Here is a 19,554-nt window from a genome sequence, read left to right as displayed (position 1 = left end):
ATAACTCTTTTAAATGCTTCTTGGCAAACTGTAATCTGGCCATCCTGTTTCTGTGGTTAACTAGTGGTTTGCATCTTGCAGCGTAGCCTCTATATTTCTGTTCATGAAGTCTTCTGCAGACAGTTGTCATTGACACATCCACACCTGCCTCCTGAAGAGTGGATCTAATCCGTCGGACTTTTCTTCATTATGATGAGAATTCTTCTGTCATCAGTAGTGGAGATCTTCCTTGGCCTTCTAGTCCATTTGTGATTACTGAGCTTACCAGTATGCTCTTTTTTCTTAGGATTACCAAAATCATCCATTTGGAACATCATTAAGGTTTGGCAATGTCACTCACTGTTTTAGTTTGGACTTCCAACCTCATAATGGCTTCTTTGACTTTCATTGGAACAACTCTGGTCCTCATGTTGAAAAGTGACAACTACAGACCTCAAAGGTGATCAAAAGCTTAGAAACAAGCCTAGGTCTCTTATACCTGCACCAACAAAGCAATTAAACTTACCTTAGTACTCACAAACAACTATGTCCCAAACATAGCCCAATGTCCCAAACATTATGGTGCCCTGAAATGAGAGAACTAAAAGTGTTGTAATTTCTACATGGTCAAACCAAAATGTATGCAAATGTTTCCAAACATTATGAAGGGCACTGCATACACACAAGTCATATATACAGCATATATGACTTATATACTGTTCTACTTCTTCTTCTTTGGCTTGGCTTCGCGGACGAAGATTTATGGAGGGGTATGTCCACGTCTGTGGCAGGCTCGTTGGTGACTGACAAGTCCGATGCGGGACAGGCAGGCACGGTTGCAGGGGAAAATTGGTTGGTTGGGGTTGGATGTTGGGTTTCTCCTTCTTTGTCTTTTGTCAGTGAGGTGGGCTCTGCGGTCTTCTTTAAAGGAGGTTGCTGCCCGCCGAACTGTGACATATATACAGCAAAATGAATATGTTGAAATGAAAATGATAGGAAAGGAACATGTAGATTTCTCAAAGTATGTTTACACAAGGAAGAAAACTTATCCAACATTCATGGAATTATGATGCCAAATATGCAAATATCATTAGGTTTAGTTTTGTAATAATCGCCAATGATGTTTAGTCTTAAATGTTCATTTTTGTATCCCAAATGTGAAGTCCAAAGTTTTGTTGCTACTTTTAGATTATAATTCTGCAGAAACACAGAACAAAAACAAAAAAAAAATGTATGGCAGTACCTTACTGTCCATTGACCCAGATGTGTTAAGCAAAATAGAGATTTTGGTTTATTTATAATAACATTATTCCCTGTACATCACTTCTGCCAGAGGAAAGGCAGACCAATTCCATATAATGGTTGCAAGTGCACAGAACATTCTGAGATCCTACAACTTCCACCATAATAAGACTCAAATGGAGTAGTAACACAGCACACATAACTAAGAAAAACAGAAAATATGGCACTGAAGTGTCCACAAAGTATCTGCTACACAATGCTCATTTTTTAGTTTGTTCAATACAAGAAGCATCAGGCTTAAGTCAAGACACAGGGAACACCTTCTCAACATACAACAATGAGCAGACACTAATGAGGCGGTTATTAAAAAGGATTGTAATCAATTACAATTCAGATTAAATTGTCAATCAAGAATTGTTTCATAAATGTGGATCACTTAACAAAAGCAAATATCAGCTTGTTCATTGTTAATATTAAGAATTGCGTTGCATACTGGTGGCATTGCTGGTGCAGACCCAGAGTGGAGACACCGTGTTCTTCTGAAGGTTTCAACCGCCTGGTCCTAATGTCAGTGGCTTTGTACAGGCTTTAAACAGCTTATTAAATGTCTGACATTATAACGGTGTTTGTAAAATCCTGCAATCGCAAGGTCCGAGTGTAAGATAGTAGAGCCTATGCGCGGTTTTGCAGACTCTGGGGGAGCAGGAGACTGGCGCAGAGCACCAGAAATGGGGAGAATACCCCAATGAGAAGAGAAGCAGAGGAGAAGATGCTACAGGATGGTGACCATGGCAGCAGAGCAGCAAGGGACTCTGTGCTTAAGGACTCACACAGGCTGCAGGTGACTTGTGGTCATGGTCACGGGCAGCGGGACATTGGCTCATGGGAAGCAGGTATTGGAGACGAGATTTGATAGGGTGCCAAGGGCAAGACATACTCCCAAAGGACCTTGGGCACTGAAGGCTTCCTGACCATGTCAGAGGTTTGAATCTGAAATGGGTTGCAGGAGAATCAAACAGGAGTCAGTGCTGCTGCAAAGGATGCAGGAGCACTGGAGGAAAATCCACAGACACTCAGTAGCCCCTTTTCCACTGGCATCCCAGTTAATTGACTGTGCAGTGGTCCTGGGATAGGAAGCCCTTGTGCTGTTTCCACTGGGCCACCCTTAACTGGGACACTAATTGCTTTTCCACTGAGCACAACTCCTCTCCAGGGATCGGAGTGTTCTACCTTCAACTGGAAATGGGTGACTTTCTGTTGACCTTTTTCCACTGGTTTTTATCAGCAAGCCGGCATCAGCGAACACCAGGGGATGTGAGTGGGGGGTAGAGGTGGTTAATCGCTGACGTGAAATGAAGTCATTTGATGTAGGTGTTCGGTCAGTGTTCTTTTTCCACTGGACCCCGTCCCAGTAAATTGCCAATTAATTCCTGGGACAGGGTGCCAGTAGAAAGGGGGCTAGTGACTGACTGGGCTCTTCTGTTTCTTCTATTGCTTGGGACCCAGGGCAATGCTCATGGTGTCTCTTCATTTACCTTACAGCAGGCCCAGTATATCGCGCATTTTATATTTTTAATGTATTAATGTCAAGAAAGCTTGAACCTTGACCTTGAATTATCATGTCCTTTAACTGGATCAAATCACATCTTGAGATAAGTAAAATTCAAAAAGATGCAGATAATTCTTATTATGACTTAACAACAATTGTGCTGATGTATTTACTTGAGTGTAATTAAAATAAAATTATGTTATTCCTTGTCTAGTTGATCATCATTCTTTAAAAAGTTGATTTTGGCCAAATCTTTCACAAAGAAAATGAGAGACTATATTTTAAAATAGCTCAACAAAGAACTTCATACACATTTCCTGGACAGCAGAAAATGTTTAAATTACATGTCAGATTAAAATTAAAAAAAAATCAAAAGTAGTGAACACAAAAATTAATGTGTAGATAACCAGGACTAATAAGTAAATTAACGACAAATACAAACCGAATACCTTATTTTCTGAGATCTCATCCTTTATTATAAGGAGCACATGTTCCAGGATTTTGGGAATACACTTAAACCAAATATGACACCAAATTGCATCAAAGGAAAAAATACTGAAGTTGAATAAAAACAGAAGATGCTGGAAATACTCAGCAACTCTGGAAGAATTTGTGGAGATAGGGCAGAGTTTACATTTCATGTTAATGACCTTTAAGCAGAATTACCTGTATCTCCAGTTTTTTCTGTTTTTATTTTCCAGCATCCAGAATTTTTTTTTTTTGCTTTTTGATCATTTGAAAATGACATTCATAAATGTTAAATGCATCAACGATATAAATGACAGGAGCACATAATTTACAAATGCAAATTCCATCACCATGTGTGGTCTTGAAACTGTTCTATTATCCATCATCCACGATGAAAAGAGCTGTTAAATTACAATTTGACTAAATGCCACCAAAATTCTGGAGATTTCGTTCATTTGAAAAGGAACATTTAAGTTTCAGTTTCGTAGCAGCAAGCATTTACCAAAGGTAATTAGATTCAACAACAACTTCATTCATTGTGAATGAGATATTCCACAGAATATTTTACACCATATTAAGTCCAATCATGTAAGCTAACCAAAGACAGTGATATTACACATGGCTCTATGAATGTTACATGATTCTCCTTTGCCTATCCGCTGGTTATTATTATTTTTACTCAATGAATCTTTGTGAAGAACATAATCGCTACCAACACAATCAAAACATTTTGAACATCCTGCTTTATATCAACCTGCATGCAAACAGTTAGTAACTAACTACTGGTTATTTCCTACTACTAGACAAAATTTAAACGAAGCACCACTGGATGCAATGAAGCTTGCACTTCAGTAAGTAAATAAAGCGCTTGAAAACAGACCAACTGAGGAAAAGTAGGTTTTTGAGCTAAAGAGGCAATCCATTGTAGTTTCATGAATAAAGAACGCTCGCATCTTCTTTCCAAGAAGGCGCATAAAGACACTCAGAGAGCTGCTTATCAACTGCAAAAGACAGAAAACTGTTAATTAAAGTTTATTAAAGTGCACATTATTTTGGCTCATGGAAATACATCTCTCTGCTGCAGGTACTCTCCAATAATGACACTGCTGTTTGAACAACCAAACATTTTCATTCCAGCATTTTTCTTGCATTCCTCATACTTAGCAATAAATTTACTTGGCACTGATTTCCATCTTTTGCATCCACACCCATACTATCTTGATATATTTCTGATATTAGAATTAAACACCTTTTTGAATTCAAAAATTAGAGCAAGTAGTGATAACATCTGGACATTTCCAACATCAATGTGGTAAACCACTCTTATTCTAGTATTGCCTGATGCCGGCTGACCTACCTTCCGAGACTGATCCTACCCATAGCCCTTTGGATGCTCCCCATTTCACTCTGCCTTGATCATTCAATGAGGTTGATAGCTGTTCCAGACTATAGTCTGTCAGTTTCTCAACTTGCGTCAATCAACATGGTCAGAACATGTAATCATTGGTAAAAGTAATGATTGTCTTTGCCCCTCTGGTTGAGACAGGCCCCAGCACTAGGAGGGACAGTCAAACAAAAAACTTCTCCAGTTTTCATTAATGACCAGCTTTGATGTGGTGAGCTAAAGCTGTGCTGTACATCACATGCATGAAACTTTGGGCGATGACGGTTCCTACAGCTACTTATTCTAGTGACTTTTCAAGCATTATATTTGGCAGGAACTATTTCTATTATTTGGAAGGGACACAAAGTTATGTACATTTTTAAAATTAATAATAGAGCATTTTGAAAATCTGAATATATTGCATTTAACCACAATTAATTACAATAGAATGTGATGTTCAAAAACCTGGAAATTTACTCATTTTATAATCCAATCAACGAACACGTAGTGTATTTGCTTTAAAAACCTCAACATCCTCCAACAGATATTATCCAATTTTGGCATCTGAAATACCCTGATAGAATACATATTCTAATAATTCAACAGTGATCCCTAACTTCACCATTTTACAATTCGAATCTCAGCTCTCATCGATTGCTGATTTTGGACTTGGTATCCATACCCAAGCTCAGCCTTAAAAGTCACTTTGGAAGCAATATATTTGAGACAGATTTTCTTAATTAAATACTGTACTAGCAGAAAATAAACATGCACCTGCATCATTTGTAGAATTTTATTTCAGTGTCCACACAATCATAGAAGAGGTCTGCTACTTCCAAAGGGTTGATAGGCACATCACACTTCAAAACATCTTGCATGGCCTCCAGACCCTGTGTTTCCAAACCCAAAATGACTTGCCAACGCTTTTGCCAAGGCCCCTGAGGAGAAAAAAATAGCAATTATAAAAGGTGGCGGACTTTATGGAACCATGCCGCACAGAACCATCTGTGCCACACTGTTATTCGGCCTAGTTCCATTGATCTGCACCTGAAACATAGCCCTTCATACGACTCCCATCCTTGTACCTATCCAAACTTTTCTTAAATGTCAAGAGTCGAGCCCACGTTCACCACTTCAGCTGACAGCTCAATCCACACTATTATAATCCATTAAAAAAAAATGGTAAAACTTTTTATCCTAATTATTTTTCAAGACTATTAACAGGGTGTAGTGTGCATTGAAAGAACCAGACTTGTTGATCCAAACCAAAGCTTTTATTAACTAAAAGACTGGAGCATATCACAAGTAGGTCGACCAGTCCAGAATGACCTGGTCTGGGCTAGGAGCAATCCTTTAAGACCTGCCAGTAGGTGTGGCTACACTCTCAGCCAATCACAGTCATCCTACACTACCATCTGTACATATGTACATATACACATTGGTGATAGAATCTGTACTATCACACAGGGGCACAGGAGAAAGCCAGGTGTTGGTTTTTGTCTCTCCCCCCACCCCCTTCTTCCAAGAACAAAACAATCTCCATTTTAGACAAACCTAAACTGTGACCAGAGGCAAATCAGAAACAAATTACACCTCAATTACATTCCTGATCATATTTGGTAAAGGAACGGTCTTTTGATTACTTACGCTTGATATCAACTGCTCTCCGTTTCTATGCAAAAGGCACCAACAATTAACATTTCCACCTTGATGCATTAATATACTTTTAAAAAATATCAGCTATTTTGTTTTCTATTCCACCTTACACATGGCCCTTCCTATGAATTAACAGTGATATTTGGTTTTAGGCACAAATCTGTTGGTTTCTGGAATAGGAAATGTTCCACAGCATCCAGCTCCTATTGAAAGGTTTAATGAAAGAGAGCACTCATGGCTCTTGTGTTTCTGTTGTGTAACTTTTTTTCATAGATTTTCTCTCATTACTAGAACTTGATAGTTTCGCCCTTCAGAAGGCAATCTGCTTTGTTTGCTAGTGTCGCGTGCGAGCTAACTAAATGAACAAATGAGATCAGCAGTTGGTGGACTTATCAGAACTCATGAGATTTATTGTGGCTAGCGCAGCCATTTTATGGCCTTTTCAGCACCCGCCCTCATGCGTTGGAAATCACGTCATCGAGACGCAAGCACACTGTCCATGTGCCTGGAGTCATCGAGCTACTGCCGGAAAAGATGAACTGCACGGCACCATCCACGTAACACACGGAGCCTGTTCACCCAACCATCAACTATGTGCGTCGCCACACTAGACTGATTAGGACAAAAGGTTATACTTCACCTTTATTAGTCCCTTCTTCTGTAATCTCAACAAGTTCTTGATATTTCACCTGCTGTAGATCGACACTGTGCAATGGCCTCATCACTTTACCATTATGGTCTGGTAAAGTGTTGGCTACACGTCATCGCTGGGGCCATTTACTGTTGCAATCTTGGCTTTATTTTCAGCACTCACTTTGTTTCCTTTTCTCTTTTGTCAAATTGTATTCCACAACATCCCCAACTTCTAGCTCATCGACATTGCCTGAGAACTCATTGTACTGGAAGAAATTTCCCTGATCACGTTGATGCTTCAATGAAACCAACGTTATTCTTCAATGCTGCCATGTATCCTAGGGTTACAATTTAGAATTTTAATTAATACTGCACTCTGCCAACCAGTTCTTTTAACTTCACAAATGCTAAATTCAATCTTATCAAGTTGAGGAATTGTGCACCTTTCCAGCTCTTTTATATGGAATGGTACAGTATTTCTTATCCCAGCTTCATCATATGCAATTATTCCCTCTTTGGAACCCTTTACTCTTAGGCGGGCTGATGGATTTGGATATTGAACCAGCATCTTCTCTCTCCACTGCTCCAAAGTAACATAGAATATGACAGGCCCTTTGGCCCTCATTGTACTGACCCATATATCCCTAAAAAAGTACTAAACTAATCCTACCCCATAACTATCTATTTTTCCATCATCCATATATCTCTTTCATGCCCCTGATGTTTCAGCCTCCACCACCATCCCCGGCACCCACAACTCTGTGTGTGTAAAAAAAAAAACTTATCCCTGATGTCTCCCCCAAATTTACCTCCCCTAACTTTGTACATATGTATTCTGGTGTTTGCCATTCCTGTCCTGGGAAACAAGTAGCGGCTATCAACTCTATCTATGCCTCTCATAATCTTTTAGACTTGTATTAAGTCTCTTCTCATCCTTCTATCCTCCAAAGAGAAACGTCCCAGCTCTGCTAACCTTGCCTGATAAAACTTGTTTTCCAAATTCAGGCAACATCCTGGTAAATCTCCTTTGCACCCTCTCCAGAGCTTCCACATCCTTCCTATAATGAGGTGACCAGAATCGAACACAATATTCCAAGAGTGTTCTCACCAGAGATTTGCAGAGCTGAAACATGACCTCTCTACATCTGAACTCAGTCCCCCTATTAATGAAGCTCAGCATCCCATCGGCCTTCTTAACTATCCTACCAACCTGTGTGGTGACCTTGAGGGATGTATGGATTTGAACCCCAAGGTCCCTCTGTTCATCCACACTCCTAAGTAATCAATGATTAACTCTGTACTCAACCTTCTGGTTTGTCCTTCCAAAATGCATCCATTTGCCACTTTTCTGCCCAACTCTGCATCCTGTCTATATCTTTTTTAACCTTCGTCAACCTTCCACTCCATCCACAGCTCCTCTAACCTTAGTGTCATCCATAAACTTACTGACCCATCCTTCTGCCTCTTCATCCAGGTCATTTATAAAAATCACAAAGAGCAGGGGTCCAAGAACAGATCCCTGCAGCACTCCTCTAGTCACTGACCTCCAGGCAGAATACTTTCCATCCACTACTAGTCTCTTTCTTCCTGCAATCCAATTTTTTATGCACACAGCCAAGGCTCCACTGATCCCGTGCCTCATAACTTTCTGGACGAATCTCTCATGGGGGACCTTGTCAAATGCCTTGCTAAAGTCCATGTAGATCACATTTAGCACCCTACCCTCATCAATTTCTTTTGTTACCTTCCTTTCACAAAGCCATGCTGACTATCCTTGAGTAGACTGTACTTATCTAAATGCTCATAAATTGTATCCTTAAGAATCCTCTCCAATAAAATTGCTCAGATTGTGTATGAAATGACACCACCCCCTTTGGAAGCTTTTTAAATACAGATTGTATAGTTCCTTTGAGCTGAAAGAACATCAAGGATAACTGAATTCAACCTCATTAGAGAAGTAGAGTGCAGACTATCCATGATCTCAATGAAGTGGAAAAACATTCAAGCATCACAATCTATGCATTTAGTGAAATCAAATCCATCCATCATAGTTGCAATCACATAAATTTCTTTGGTTTCTCCAGTTAACTCAAAAGAATCAGTCAGGATTGCAATATTTGTAGCACACTCTAATTTGTCACATCAGTCAGTGGAAATATTAAGCCTAATATGATCACCTTCCAATAGAGTAACTTTAGATCTAGTATCTTTATCTCCAAAGGGAAGCTCTTTGGAAATGGTAAAATTTAATGTGATACGTCATGGCAAAGGATTAGTCTGAGTTTTACTGGATACTTTTGGAATAACTTTGATTCTTTAATAGTAAATTCCACATCATTGCACGGCTTCGATGTATCCAGGTTTTCATTGAATTCACTATGATGGAAGATCTTTCTCACACGGTCACCGCTTTTAAAGAATTAAAATGCTTCCATCATGGCACAAACTACACCTTGACGTTGGCCCTGTTTCTTCACAACAATGATGTGAGTATTTACAGCACTGGTATGTATGTTTGTTTCTATGGAAAAAAAATCATCTTTGGTTTCAAAATCTTCAGGTGTATTTGTCAGATTAAATACTTCCTGACCAGTGATTCTCTCTTTAGGCAATATTTCAGACTTCACTTTCAGCAATTAGTTTTCCAGACTGTTTTTCAGAAGATGCTGCAAATTCCACATTCTCTCCTACCTCAAAGTCTTGGAGACTACCACTGAATTGCGAACAATGGAAGAATAGCCTGACTTGATGCTCAGTGCACTGGATTAAACTATATGATGACTGGAGCTTCTTAATAGAGGTTTTTATACAGAAAAGGCACGTAATCACCTGCTCAAGTTTAAAAAAGGCAAATTTACCTTTTATGCTGACGACCAAAACTGCAGATTATGCAGGGGTGAATCGTAAGCTGGGCAGTGGGGCAAGAAGTGCAGTAGCACCGCCCGCTACCATGAGCTTGAACTTACGCACTGGGGATGGAAAGCGGCCTACACTGAAAATGGCAACTGAAAACCAGGTACGAGCACCAGTGGAGATCTGTGCAAGCACTTTTAGGACTCAGGCAGATTTTTGTGCAACATGATCACCTTTTTTTGACCATATGAGTTCATTAAAATTCATGCTCTTGAATCGCGGGCTGACAGCATCATCACTACATCATCAGCCCTCCCCTTTGGAGCTGCGCTCAGCGGCAATCCCTTTATGGAGGAGGTGGAGCGGCTTCACTCCACCTCTGAGTCGACCCTCCAAGGCGGATGGAAGATGAAGCGAGTTTGACCAGTCAATCGTCCTTCGGACCTTTTATGGAGGTAAGTGAAGCCATTCAAAGATGGAGAATATTTGTCTTTATCAACGCTTTTTTTCCCACTAAAAAAGGGCCTAATAACTCCTGTTTCTCACAGAGATCTTGAGATACTATTCGCAAATCCAGTGTGGCCATTGTTATGCAAAATGTTTGGATCAAAGCTCACCTTGATGTTGAATATTGCACTACCATCTGGTTTAATGACACACTTGAGGTTTACAAAGGGTGGGTGAATAGAGATAGGAGGATCTACCAAGGAAGTAGAGAATTCCTATTCTTGCTGTAGTAGAGAGCAATAAAGAATAGAAAGTATAGCTCTTTGCAGGCTGTTAAGGAAGCACAAACTTCAGTTTCAGATCAAGTTTTCTTCAAATGTAATTTTCTCTTTGGTTGTTCCAATATATTTTTATGTCTCAACATGATCTGAACTTGAAGCGGCAGTTTCAGATGTAAATTCAGTTCTATTTCACCTTATACCCAACAGCAGAAGCATTCCAGTGCCGCCATAAGCAGGAAGGCACATTACAAAGGAGTAATTCAAAGTCTTCTCTTTTAATCCATTCTGAAGAATATCTTCACAGCACTAAACCCATGAAAGAGACCATGTCAGCCGAAAGTCCATTTAACAAAGCAAACGAGCAAAGTCGCTGATCCAAACACAATGCAACTCATGAGCTGGACTAACAAAATCATATTCCTCACCGGATAAAGATCAACTTTTCCTTCTTTTCAAATAGTCACTGGCATTAGTAAGCATGTTCAGAAATTCTCAATTCTGCTGGAAGTATAGAATGCTCCAGCATAAAAGTAAGCTGTCAGATTTCTCAGAGAGGTATTCCGTCTAATCAACACTCCTTGCTTTCCATTTATGGATATATTGTGAACATCATAGGGAAGGCCAGTTTTTAATCTCTATCCTTATATATCTTTGTGAAAACTGTGGGGAATCAGTTCAATCCATATAAAAGGAATTGACATTGTGATGCTGACCCAAACATTTCAGTATTTTAACCCAGCAACGGTTACTGAAGAGAACTACATTTCCAAGCATGGCTTGTGTGCAACTTGTCCAAACTTGCCGGTGATAGTTATTCCACACATCTGCTTCCCTGATTGTTCTGGATGATGCAGGTCACAGCTCTGGGAGAGATTGTCAAAGACACAAGGGACAGTTGCTGCAGTGGGCAAGGTAGATGGTACACATTGTGGCCACAGTGGAGGGTGGAGGAGGAAGTGATAGGATAGTGGAAGTGGTGCCAACCAGGTAGAAATGCTCTGCTCTTCCTTTTCTCTCCATAGCTGCCCGCCGAGTTCTTCCAGTTTATTTTGCTTCAGATTCCATCATCTGCAGTCACTTGTGTCTCCACAAGATTGTGGCATTCAGGATGGTGTCACAATTTATTTAATCTCATGACAAATGCATTTATCCAAGCAAGTGGAGAGCTTTCCTCACTCCCTTGCCTTGTGGACTGTGGAAAGGCAATGGGAGTTAGTCATTAGAGAATATGTTACCTCTGACCTTTTATAGCCACAGCATCTGGAACTGGTCCAGATATTTTCTTTGTTATTGATTCATTCATGGGACATTAGCTTTGCTGGCACTTGTGTAACAGAAATGAGGGGCTGAGGAGGCAGTTATGAGTCAGAGTCAATTGTCTACCCCAGTTCAAGACAGTTTTCTCTCATGCAGAATATGTTTCTATGGCAACCAGAGATTAATAGTTAAGGTTGCTAAGACCAGCCTTGTTAAAAATTCTCAATTCATTACTTGGATTTAAACTGCCCAGTCTTTAAGGTGGGTCAATTCTTGTTCCAGAATCACTGATCCAGAATGCTGGCTGCCAATCCTGTTCCTAATCACAATGCTACCACATTGCTCTAGAACTTAAGAAATAGGAGCGGGAGTAGGCCATCTGGCCTGTCGAGCTTGCTCCGATAGTCAATGAGATCGGATTATAGGCTCATCACCAACCTGCCTTTTCCCCCATATCTCTTAATTTCCTTACTATGTAAAAATCTATCCAACCTGGTCTTAAATGCTCTGAAGTACCCTCAACTGCTTCAATGGGCAGTGAATTCCACAGATTCACCACCCTCTTTGGAAAAACAGTTTTTCTTTATCTCATAATACAGGGTAGTAGATTTAAGACAATGAGATTATGTACCCTAGTTCTGGTCTCCCCAACCAATGGAAAAAACATTAACCCCAATCTTATCTGTTTCTATAAGGTCTCCTATCATTCTTCTAAATTACAGTAAGTTCAGTCCCAAACAACTCAACCTCTCCTCATAGACTAACCCCCTCATCTCTGGAATTAACCTGATGAACCTCTTCTGCACTGCTTCCATAGCCAGTACATCATTCCTCAAGTGAGACGACCAGAATTGTACATAGAACTTCAGATGTGGCCTCACCAGTACCTTGTACAGTTGCAGCATAACTTCCCTGCTCTTAAAATCCATCCCTTGAGCCTTCTTGATAGCCTGCTGCACCTGCAAACCAACCTTTTGCAAATTCAATCACAAACACTCCCAAGTACTTCTGTACGGCAGCATACTGCAATCACTTACCATTTAAATAGTATTCTGATTTTCCAGTTTTCCTTCTAAAGTGGATAAACTCACATTTGCCAACACTGCACTCCATCTTGCCCATTCACTTAAATGATCTATATCTCTCTGAGACTCTCCATATCCTCTGCATAATTTGCTTTTCCACTCAATTTAGTGTCATCAGCCAACTTAGATATATTACACTCTGTCCCCTCTTCCAGATCATTTATGTCCAGCACCAACCCTGCAGCACACTGCTCACCTCCAATTGCCAACCAGAAAAACTCTCTGCTTTCTATTGGTTAACCAATCCTCTATCCATGTTAATTCCTCACCCCCAACTCTATGCTGACTTATCTTCTGTACAAGTCTCTTATGTGGCACCTTATCAAATGGCTTCCGGAAATCCAGATAAATAACAACCACCTGTTGGCCTCCATCTAGCACACTCGTTCTATCCTCAACGAAAATATGTCGAACAGAACTTGCTTTTGCTGAATCAATGCTGCGTCTGCCTGACAGATCCATTTCGCTCCAGATTCATTGGTATTTTTTCTTTATTGATAGTTTTAAGCATTTTATCCAATTACAGATGTTAAACCAACTAGCCTATAGTTCTTTCTTTTTCCTGCATCCTTTTTTGAATAGTGATGTGACATTCACTGTCTTCCAATCCACAGGGACCTGCCCAGAGTTCAGATAATTTTGGCAAATTTTCACCAAAGTCTCGATTATAACTTCTCCCATTTCCTTCAGTACCATGGAATGCATTCCATTAGGACCTGGGGACTCGTCTATCTGTAGAGCTTCAAGTTTTCTCAGTACTACCACTTTATTGATAGCTATTATATTCAGGTCCTCATCATCCATAACATCAGTTTTTGAAATGTTTGACTGTGAAAACTGACACAAAATAGTAATTGAAAGCTTCAGCCATTTCCTCATTACCCAATATCAATTCCCCCTTCTTATTTTCTAAGGGACCAACCTTCATTTTAGCCACACTTTTGTGCTTTACATAATTATAAAAATTTTTACTGTCTGTTTTTATATTTTGTGCTGTTACAAAGTAAATTTTGTTTAGGACGAAAGGGACTTTGTTAGCACTAGCATTGGAACAGCAATGGAAAATTCAAAATAATAGTTTTTATTAAACTATTAACAACATAAAATTTCTTACTTAATTTAATCCCACTATGTGCAAATGTGTGTGTGTGAGAGCGAGCGAGAGTGATTAAAGTCCCACTATGAAAAGTCAATCTTTAAAAGTTCTGCATCATTTTAGCCTTGCTTAAAGTTCTTAAATTCTCAGTTCAGAAATAATTATAAAGTACTTTTAAAACATATCTTCAGATCGCTTTACTCACAATGTGGCTATTTTCTTCCATGATTAATTCACAAACCCAGACAAGGGTTAAACAAAATGGCCATACACAAAAATAGACCCAGTAGAAATCTGTCCTCTTTTCCCAAAGAGACAGTGAAAGGGTCTTCCATTTCAAAAATCACTGATTCTGTATTCCCCTCTTCCCAGGAGTAGCATACAATGGCACCAATTCTGGATACCGTAACTCAACCCTGTCATTCACAAGGTTTCAACCCCTTTGTCACAGGGATTTTGACCTTTGAACTCTCCAAACTAAACTCTTCCAAAAAATGAACTCAAAATGTATGAACATGGTAATATATTTCTCCAAATTATGCGACCATTACTTCATCACTGAGGTGAGTCCCAATTCTTGTAAACCACATGACCATCAGTTTTATTTCTACCAAAATTCTGTTCCTTTTTCAAAACCATTCCATATCCAAAACAACCTTTGATCTCATTTCTGTTCAAGAGGCTTAAGTGGCTTTGATTAAAAACAGATGGCTTCCTTCAGCAATTTGTGAATAATTTAGACCCACTTGAAATTCATTAGCTCTGTCTGTCCAAAATGCTGTGACTCCAAGAATGAACACTCTTCTGGGTACAATGGTGTAAATGTGCTGTGACCTGTGTGTGACCCTGTCCTAGCACACAACTTAACTAAGAATACAGATAGATTTTTTAACTCTATAATGTATTTACTAAGACATTTTTATATTTGAGAAATATAGTTTAACATTATAGATAAACACAAGTCCGTTAGAGGGCTAATCTTCTCTCATAGTCTACCTTCCCTCTCTTTATTGCTCACTTCATGGTTCTTTGTTGCTTCTTAAAGTTTTTTCAATCATCTAGTTTCCACTGCTCTTGGCAACTTTGTACACATGAGCTTTCAGTTTGATTCCTTCCTTTTATTTCCTTAGTTATCCAGGGGTGGCTGCCCTCACCCTCACTGTCCTTACTTTCAACTGGAATATACTTTGTTGAGCACCATGAATTTATTTGGAAGTCCTGCACTGTTCCTCAAAAGTTCCTCCATATAGCCTGCACTCCCAGTCTACCTTGGTCAACTCATCTGCCATCCCCTTGTAGTTTCCTTTGTTCAGGCATAACACTCTGTACCCCCCATTTGTATGAGAAGCTCAATCATATTGTGATCACTCTTTCAAAGAGGATCCCTAACAACAACATCACTAATTTTACCTGTCTCACTGCACAGGACCAGATCCAAAATAGTATGTTCTATTGTAGGTTCAGTAATATGCTGTTCAAGAAACCCATCACTTATGTATTCTATGATGTCCTCCTCAAGGTTGCCTTGACCAAGTTGATTCACTCAGTCTATGTGCATGTTAAAGTCCCCTACAATACCTGCTGATCCATCTTTATGTGCCTCCAATATTTCTTGGTTTAATGTTATCATTAGGTAGCCTATAGACAACTCCCACGTGTTTTTTTTTCCCTTTACTATTCTTAATCTTTATCCAGATGGGCTCAACATTTTGCTCCTTAGATCTTACATAATCTGTCACTATTGCCCTGATCTCATCAATAAAGTGTGCTACCCCACCACCCTTATCTTCTTGCCTGTCCTTCCTTATTACCTGATATCCTTGGCTATGTCATTCTCAATCCTCTTCACTCTGCAACCACATTTCTGTAATGGTCACTAAATCATACTCCTTTGTACTGATTTGTACCACAAGTTCACTGACCTTGTTTCAAATGCTATGGGCATTCGAGTAAGGTGCCCTTATACCCATTGTGCTTTTAAAACCTGGTAACCTTTCCCTCTTTTGCACTTGGCTTTATCTCCTCCTCTCTTACTTATTCTTACTTTTGCTTTTACTTTATTTACACTTCTCTTTATTTCTCTTTCTCTAGTCTGTTGAACGCACCCCTCTACTATTTAGTTTGAAGTCCCATCCACAGTCCTATTTATGTGATTCACCAGGATCTATGTCCCATCACAGTTATAATGAAGCCCGTCCCCTTTGAACACTTCCTTCTTTCCCCAATACTGGTACCAATTTCCCATGAAAAAGGAATCCATTTCTTCAACACCAATCCTTGAGGTACGCATTTAACTATCTAATTTTCAGGACCCTGTGCCAATTTTCCATGGCTCAGATAGCAATCCAGAGATTACACCTTTTTGGTTTTGCTTTTTAATTTGGTCCCTAGCTCCTCAAATTCGCTTTGTAGAACCTCTTTCTTGGTTCTATCTAAGCCTTTGATACAATCATGAAGCACAACAAATGGATCTTTCCCTTTCCACTGCAAATTCCTCTGCAGATCAGAGGCTTAAGTGGCTTTGATTAAAAACAGATGGCTTCCTTCAAATTCGCTTTGTAGAACTTCTTTCATGGTTCTATCTAAGCCTTTGATACAATCAAGAACCACAACAAATGGATCTTTCCCTTTCCACTGCAAATTCCTCTGCAGATCAGATAAGATGTCCAGAACCTGGGCACCAAGCAGGAAACACAGCCTTCAAGTCGCTCTATCCCTGCGACAGAGAACTTTGTCTTTTCCCATAACAATACTATCCCCAATTACCACTGTATTTCTTTTGAATGACTTCCTGAACCACAGCATCATGGTCAGGTTGCTCATCCTTCCTGCAGCCCCAACCCCCCCACCTCTTAACCACACAAGGAGTAAGAATCTCAGAATTGTGAGACAAGATCAAGGGCTGAGACCCCTCCAGCACTGTCTCTTGGATCCCACTACCTGCTTCACTCACATTCACACCATCTGGTCCCTGGCCACAGGCTGAAATTGAGGCCAGTGTTCCGATAGGTGTGACTCCCTCTTGCAACAAAGTGACCAGGTACATCACCCCCTCCCTGATGTGTTGCAGTGTTTGAAGCTCAGGTTCCAAACCATCAATTTTGAGCCTGAATACTTTCAGCAACCGACAGTTTCTGAAGATGCGGTCATCACGGACCACAATGGAGTCCACCTGCTGCCACAACATGCAGCTACAACACATCACCTGATCATGCATGCCCACTTTATTTCATCACCTTTAGTTTGACTTTTATATAACCATTAAAAAAAGCCCCATTTGCTCCTCATTGTACCCCCTCACCAAAGCCTCTCCAGTCAAAGTACCACTCCTACACTGGACCACCCCATTTGAGCTTCCCCTTTTTTAAAAAAAAAATTGGGCATAGCTAATTGGACAATGGAGAGATTTAAAGGAGCACCCACCTTTCCTGGTGCTTTTTAAAGCTTGAGCTCCTCTAATAGTCCTGGCTCTGCTTCGCTCACCTTCCCTTTTAAACATCCTGCAAACAAAGTTCAGATCTCGACAGTCACCTGTTGCCAAGTACACCATCTTGGGAACTCACATAAGAAATGCCATTGAATTTCAATTGAAGATAGTCATTGTCTGTCTGCCACTGATCAGCTAATTTCATGAAGCTGGAAGTCATACATGAAATCAGCTTCTGATTGCACAATCAACAAACATCTCCATTTCTGCCAAGTTGTGGAAAAGACAACTGATTCCATTGATAGATGCACCAAATGTACTTGCCCAGAGAATTTCCTGCAGCAATATCTGAGGAATGGGGTGACTGGTCTCTGATAACAATGAGTTTTTTTTAAGCTTGCCATTTTTATTTTGCAAATCAGTACAAAACTTTCACCAAATGAAAACCAAGATCACTTTATTTATTTAAATATTTGTGAGGCAAATTATGTCCCTACTTCTGAGTGCCTCTGTTAACACCATCTCCTTTCTCATTCACTGCACCTCCACCACTATCACAGAACTCAAAATCTTCTCTTTGGAACTCCCCTCAAAATAGTTCCCTCTTTCCAGGCTTTTGTTCTCCCAGCTCTGCCAATCCAATTTTCTTCTCATATTCCTGCTCATTTTATACTTTGTGAGGTGTTCTGATACTCTTTCAGAGGAGGATTATACAAAATTGTTTGCATCTAACAAACCAAAACCCCTTGGACAATGATTCAGACACTAATGGCCTGTAGGATACACTGCTAGGGTCACAGCAATGAGTGCTAATAATCAAGCATCTTGAGATAGATTTATCGTGAGAATCCCACAAATGTACTAATTCTTTGAGATTTCAGTCACATTGTACAAGGCTTGCATGCAGTTCCCTTGGTAATAAAACTGCATTCATAAACTATGAACACATTACTATTCTAGATCCAAGTATTGAAAGACCAATCACGCACAATAGTCCTTTCGTTAGCAATAAGAATTTACAGTTGGCCTGAAAACAAAATTTTTCCCATCCAAAATAAAAAATTGTATTCCAGCCTGAAAGTAGACGTAACATCCGATTTTTGCATGTTTTTGGTGTGTGAATTGTATGAAGTACGCTGAACACTAGCATTTTGTCTATTCAGAGATTATAGGAATCACTGAGTTTCAAGCACATGCCTGTCTGGTGAATTTCCATTTTCAGAAGTGTCAATCATTAATCAAACCCATTATCTTCTCATCATAATGTCATTTGTTGGAACTTGTTCCTCACAAAATGCTTCTTCAAAAATCAGAAGAACTGCATGCAAGTAGTTTTTGTTTCTTTAAGGCATGCATCGCATCATTATTACAAACAGTTGACTACTTGGCATGCAATTCTTAGTGAATACAGTGCCTCTATTGTAGCATTTATTCTGTCACGAAACATTAGGGCTCACATGCACTGACAGCTAAAATCCCTCACCACTATGGATGGATAGACACCGGTTAATTTTCTTCAGCTGGAGGCAAAGGAACTGAACTTGCCTTCTACAGAAATACAAAACTCTTATTGCCACCGAGATGAACAGCGAACATCAACCAACAGCAAAAGCCAATCACCAAATACAATAAAATCCCCCTTATCTGGAATTCATGAACCAGAAACTCAAATAACTGGCAAAAAGGAAATAAATAAAAGCATTCAAATAAATATGACTGGGTGGATGGACCTCATGGTGAGTGTTGACACATGCAGGTTTGCCCTGCTGAACGAACAATGTCCCTCAATGTGTACGCATTCTTTTTGCTGTTGCCACTTGCGTGAAGGTGTGTCGAGTTGTCAGCGGGAGCAAGGTGTGCCAAGGGCCTGACTGCGCCACTTGTGTGGAGACGGATCAGGTTGTCAGTGCGAGGAAGGCCTCCACTGGGACACTGGCTTAGTGGTGAGTTGGGTTGTCAGTGTAAGGAAGGTGTGTGGAGGGCCTGACCAGGACACTTGCTTGGAGGTTAGTTGAGTTGTTGGCACAAGGAAGGTGCGCTGAAGGCCTGACCTGGACACCTGTGTGGAGTTGAATCAGATTTCAGCATGAGGAAGGTGCACTGGGGGAATGACCGGGACACATGCGTGGAGGGGAGTTGGGTTGTCAGTGTGAGGAAGGTGTGCTGAGGGCCTGACTGGAACACTTGCATGGAGGTG

The 19,554-nt window shown here is 40.1% G+C and overlaps 1 protein-coding gene and 1 pseudogene across 10 annotated transcripts in view; both read right to left on the bottom strand.

Moving 5' to 3' along the window:
- The window catches only part of LOC138751590 (secernin-1-like), a 108,225-nt gene that overhangs the window by 25,545 nt on the left and 63,126 nt on the right, over positions 1–19,554 (bottom strand). For 6 of the 10 annotated variants that reach the window (XM_069914075.1, XM_069914073.1, XM_069914069.1 and 3 more), the window contains exons 8-9: positions 5,397–5,560; positions 3,226–4,239 (exon numbers count right to left, since the gene is read on the bottom strand). In XM_069914075.1, the coding sequence (XP_069770176.1) occupies positions 5,402–5,560 (159 nt within the window). In that variant the 3' untranslated portion in view covers positions 3,226–4,239; positions 5,397–5,401. Of the gene's footprint in view, positions 1–3,225; positions 4,257–5,396; positions 5,561–6,918; positions 7,250–19,554 lie in introns of those variants that run through there. The other 4 variants (XM_069914072.1, XR_011350072.1, XR_011350073.1 and 1 more) reach the window with 4 other exon arrangements.
- LOC138754212 (cold shock domain-containing protein E1-like) lies at positions 8,705–13,296 on the bottom strand (annotated as a pseudogene).

Source organism: Narcine bancroftii, chromosome 1 (genome assembly GCF_036971445.1).
Source record: "Narcine bancroftii isolate sNarBan1 chromosome 1, sNarBan1.hap1, whole genome shotgun sequence".
NCBI lineage: Eukaryota > Metazoa > Chordata > Chondrichthyes > Torpediniformes > Narcinidae > Narcine > Narcine bancroftii.
The sequence above is the reverse complement of the archived record's forward strand: the minus strand, read 5'-3'. Positions and strand labels throughout refer to the sequence as shown.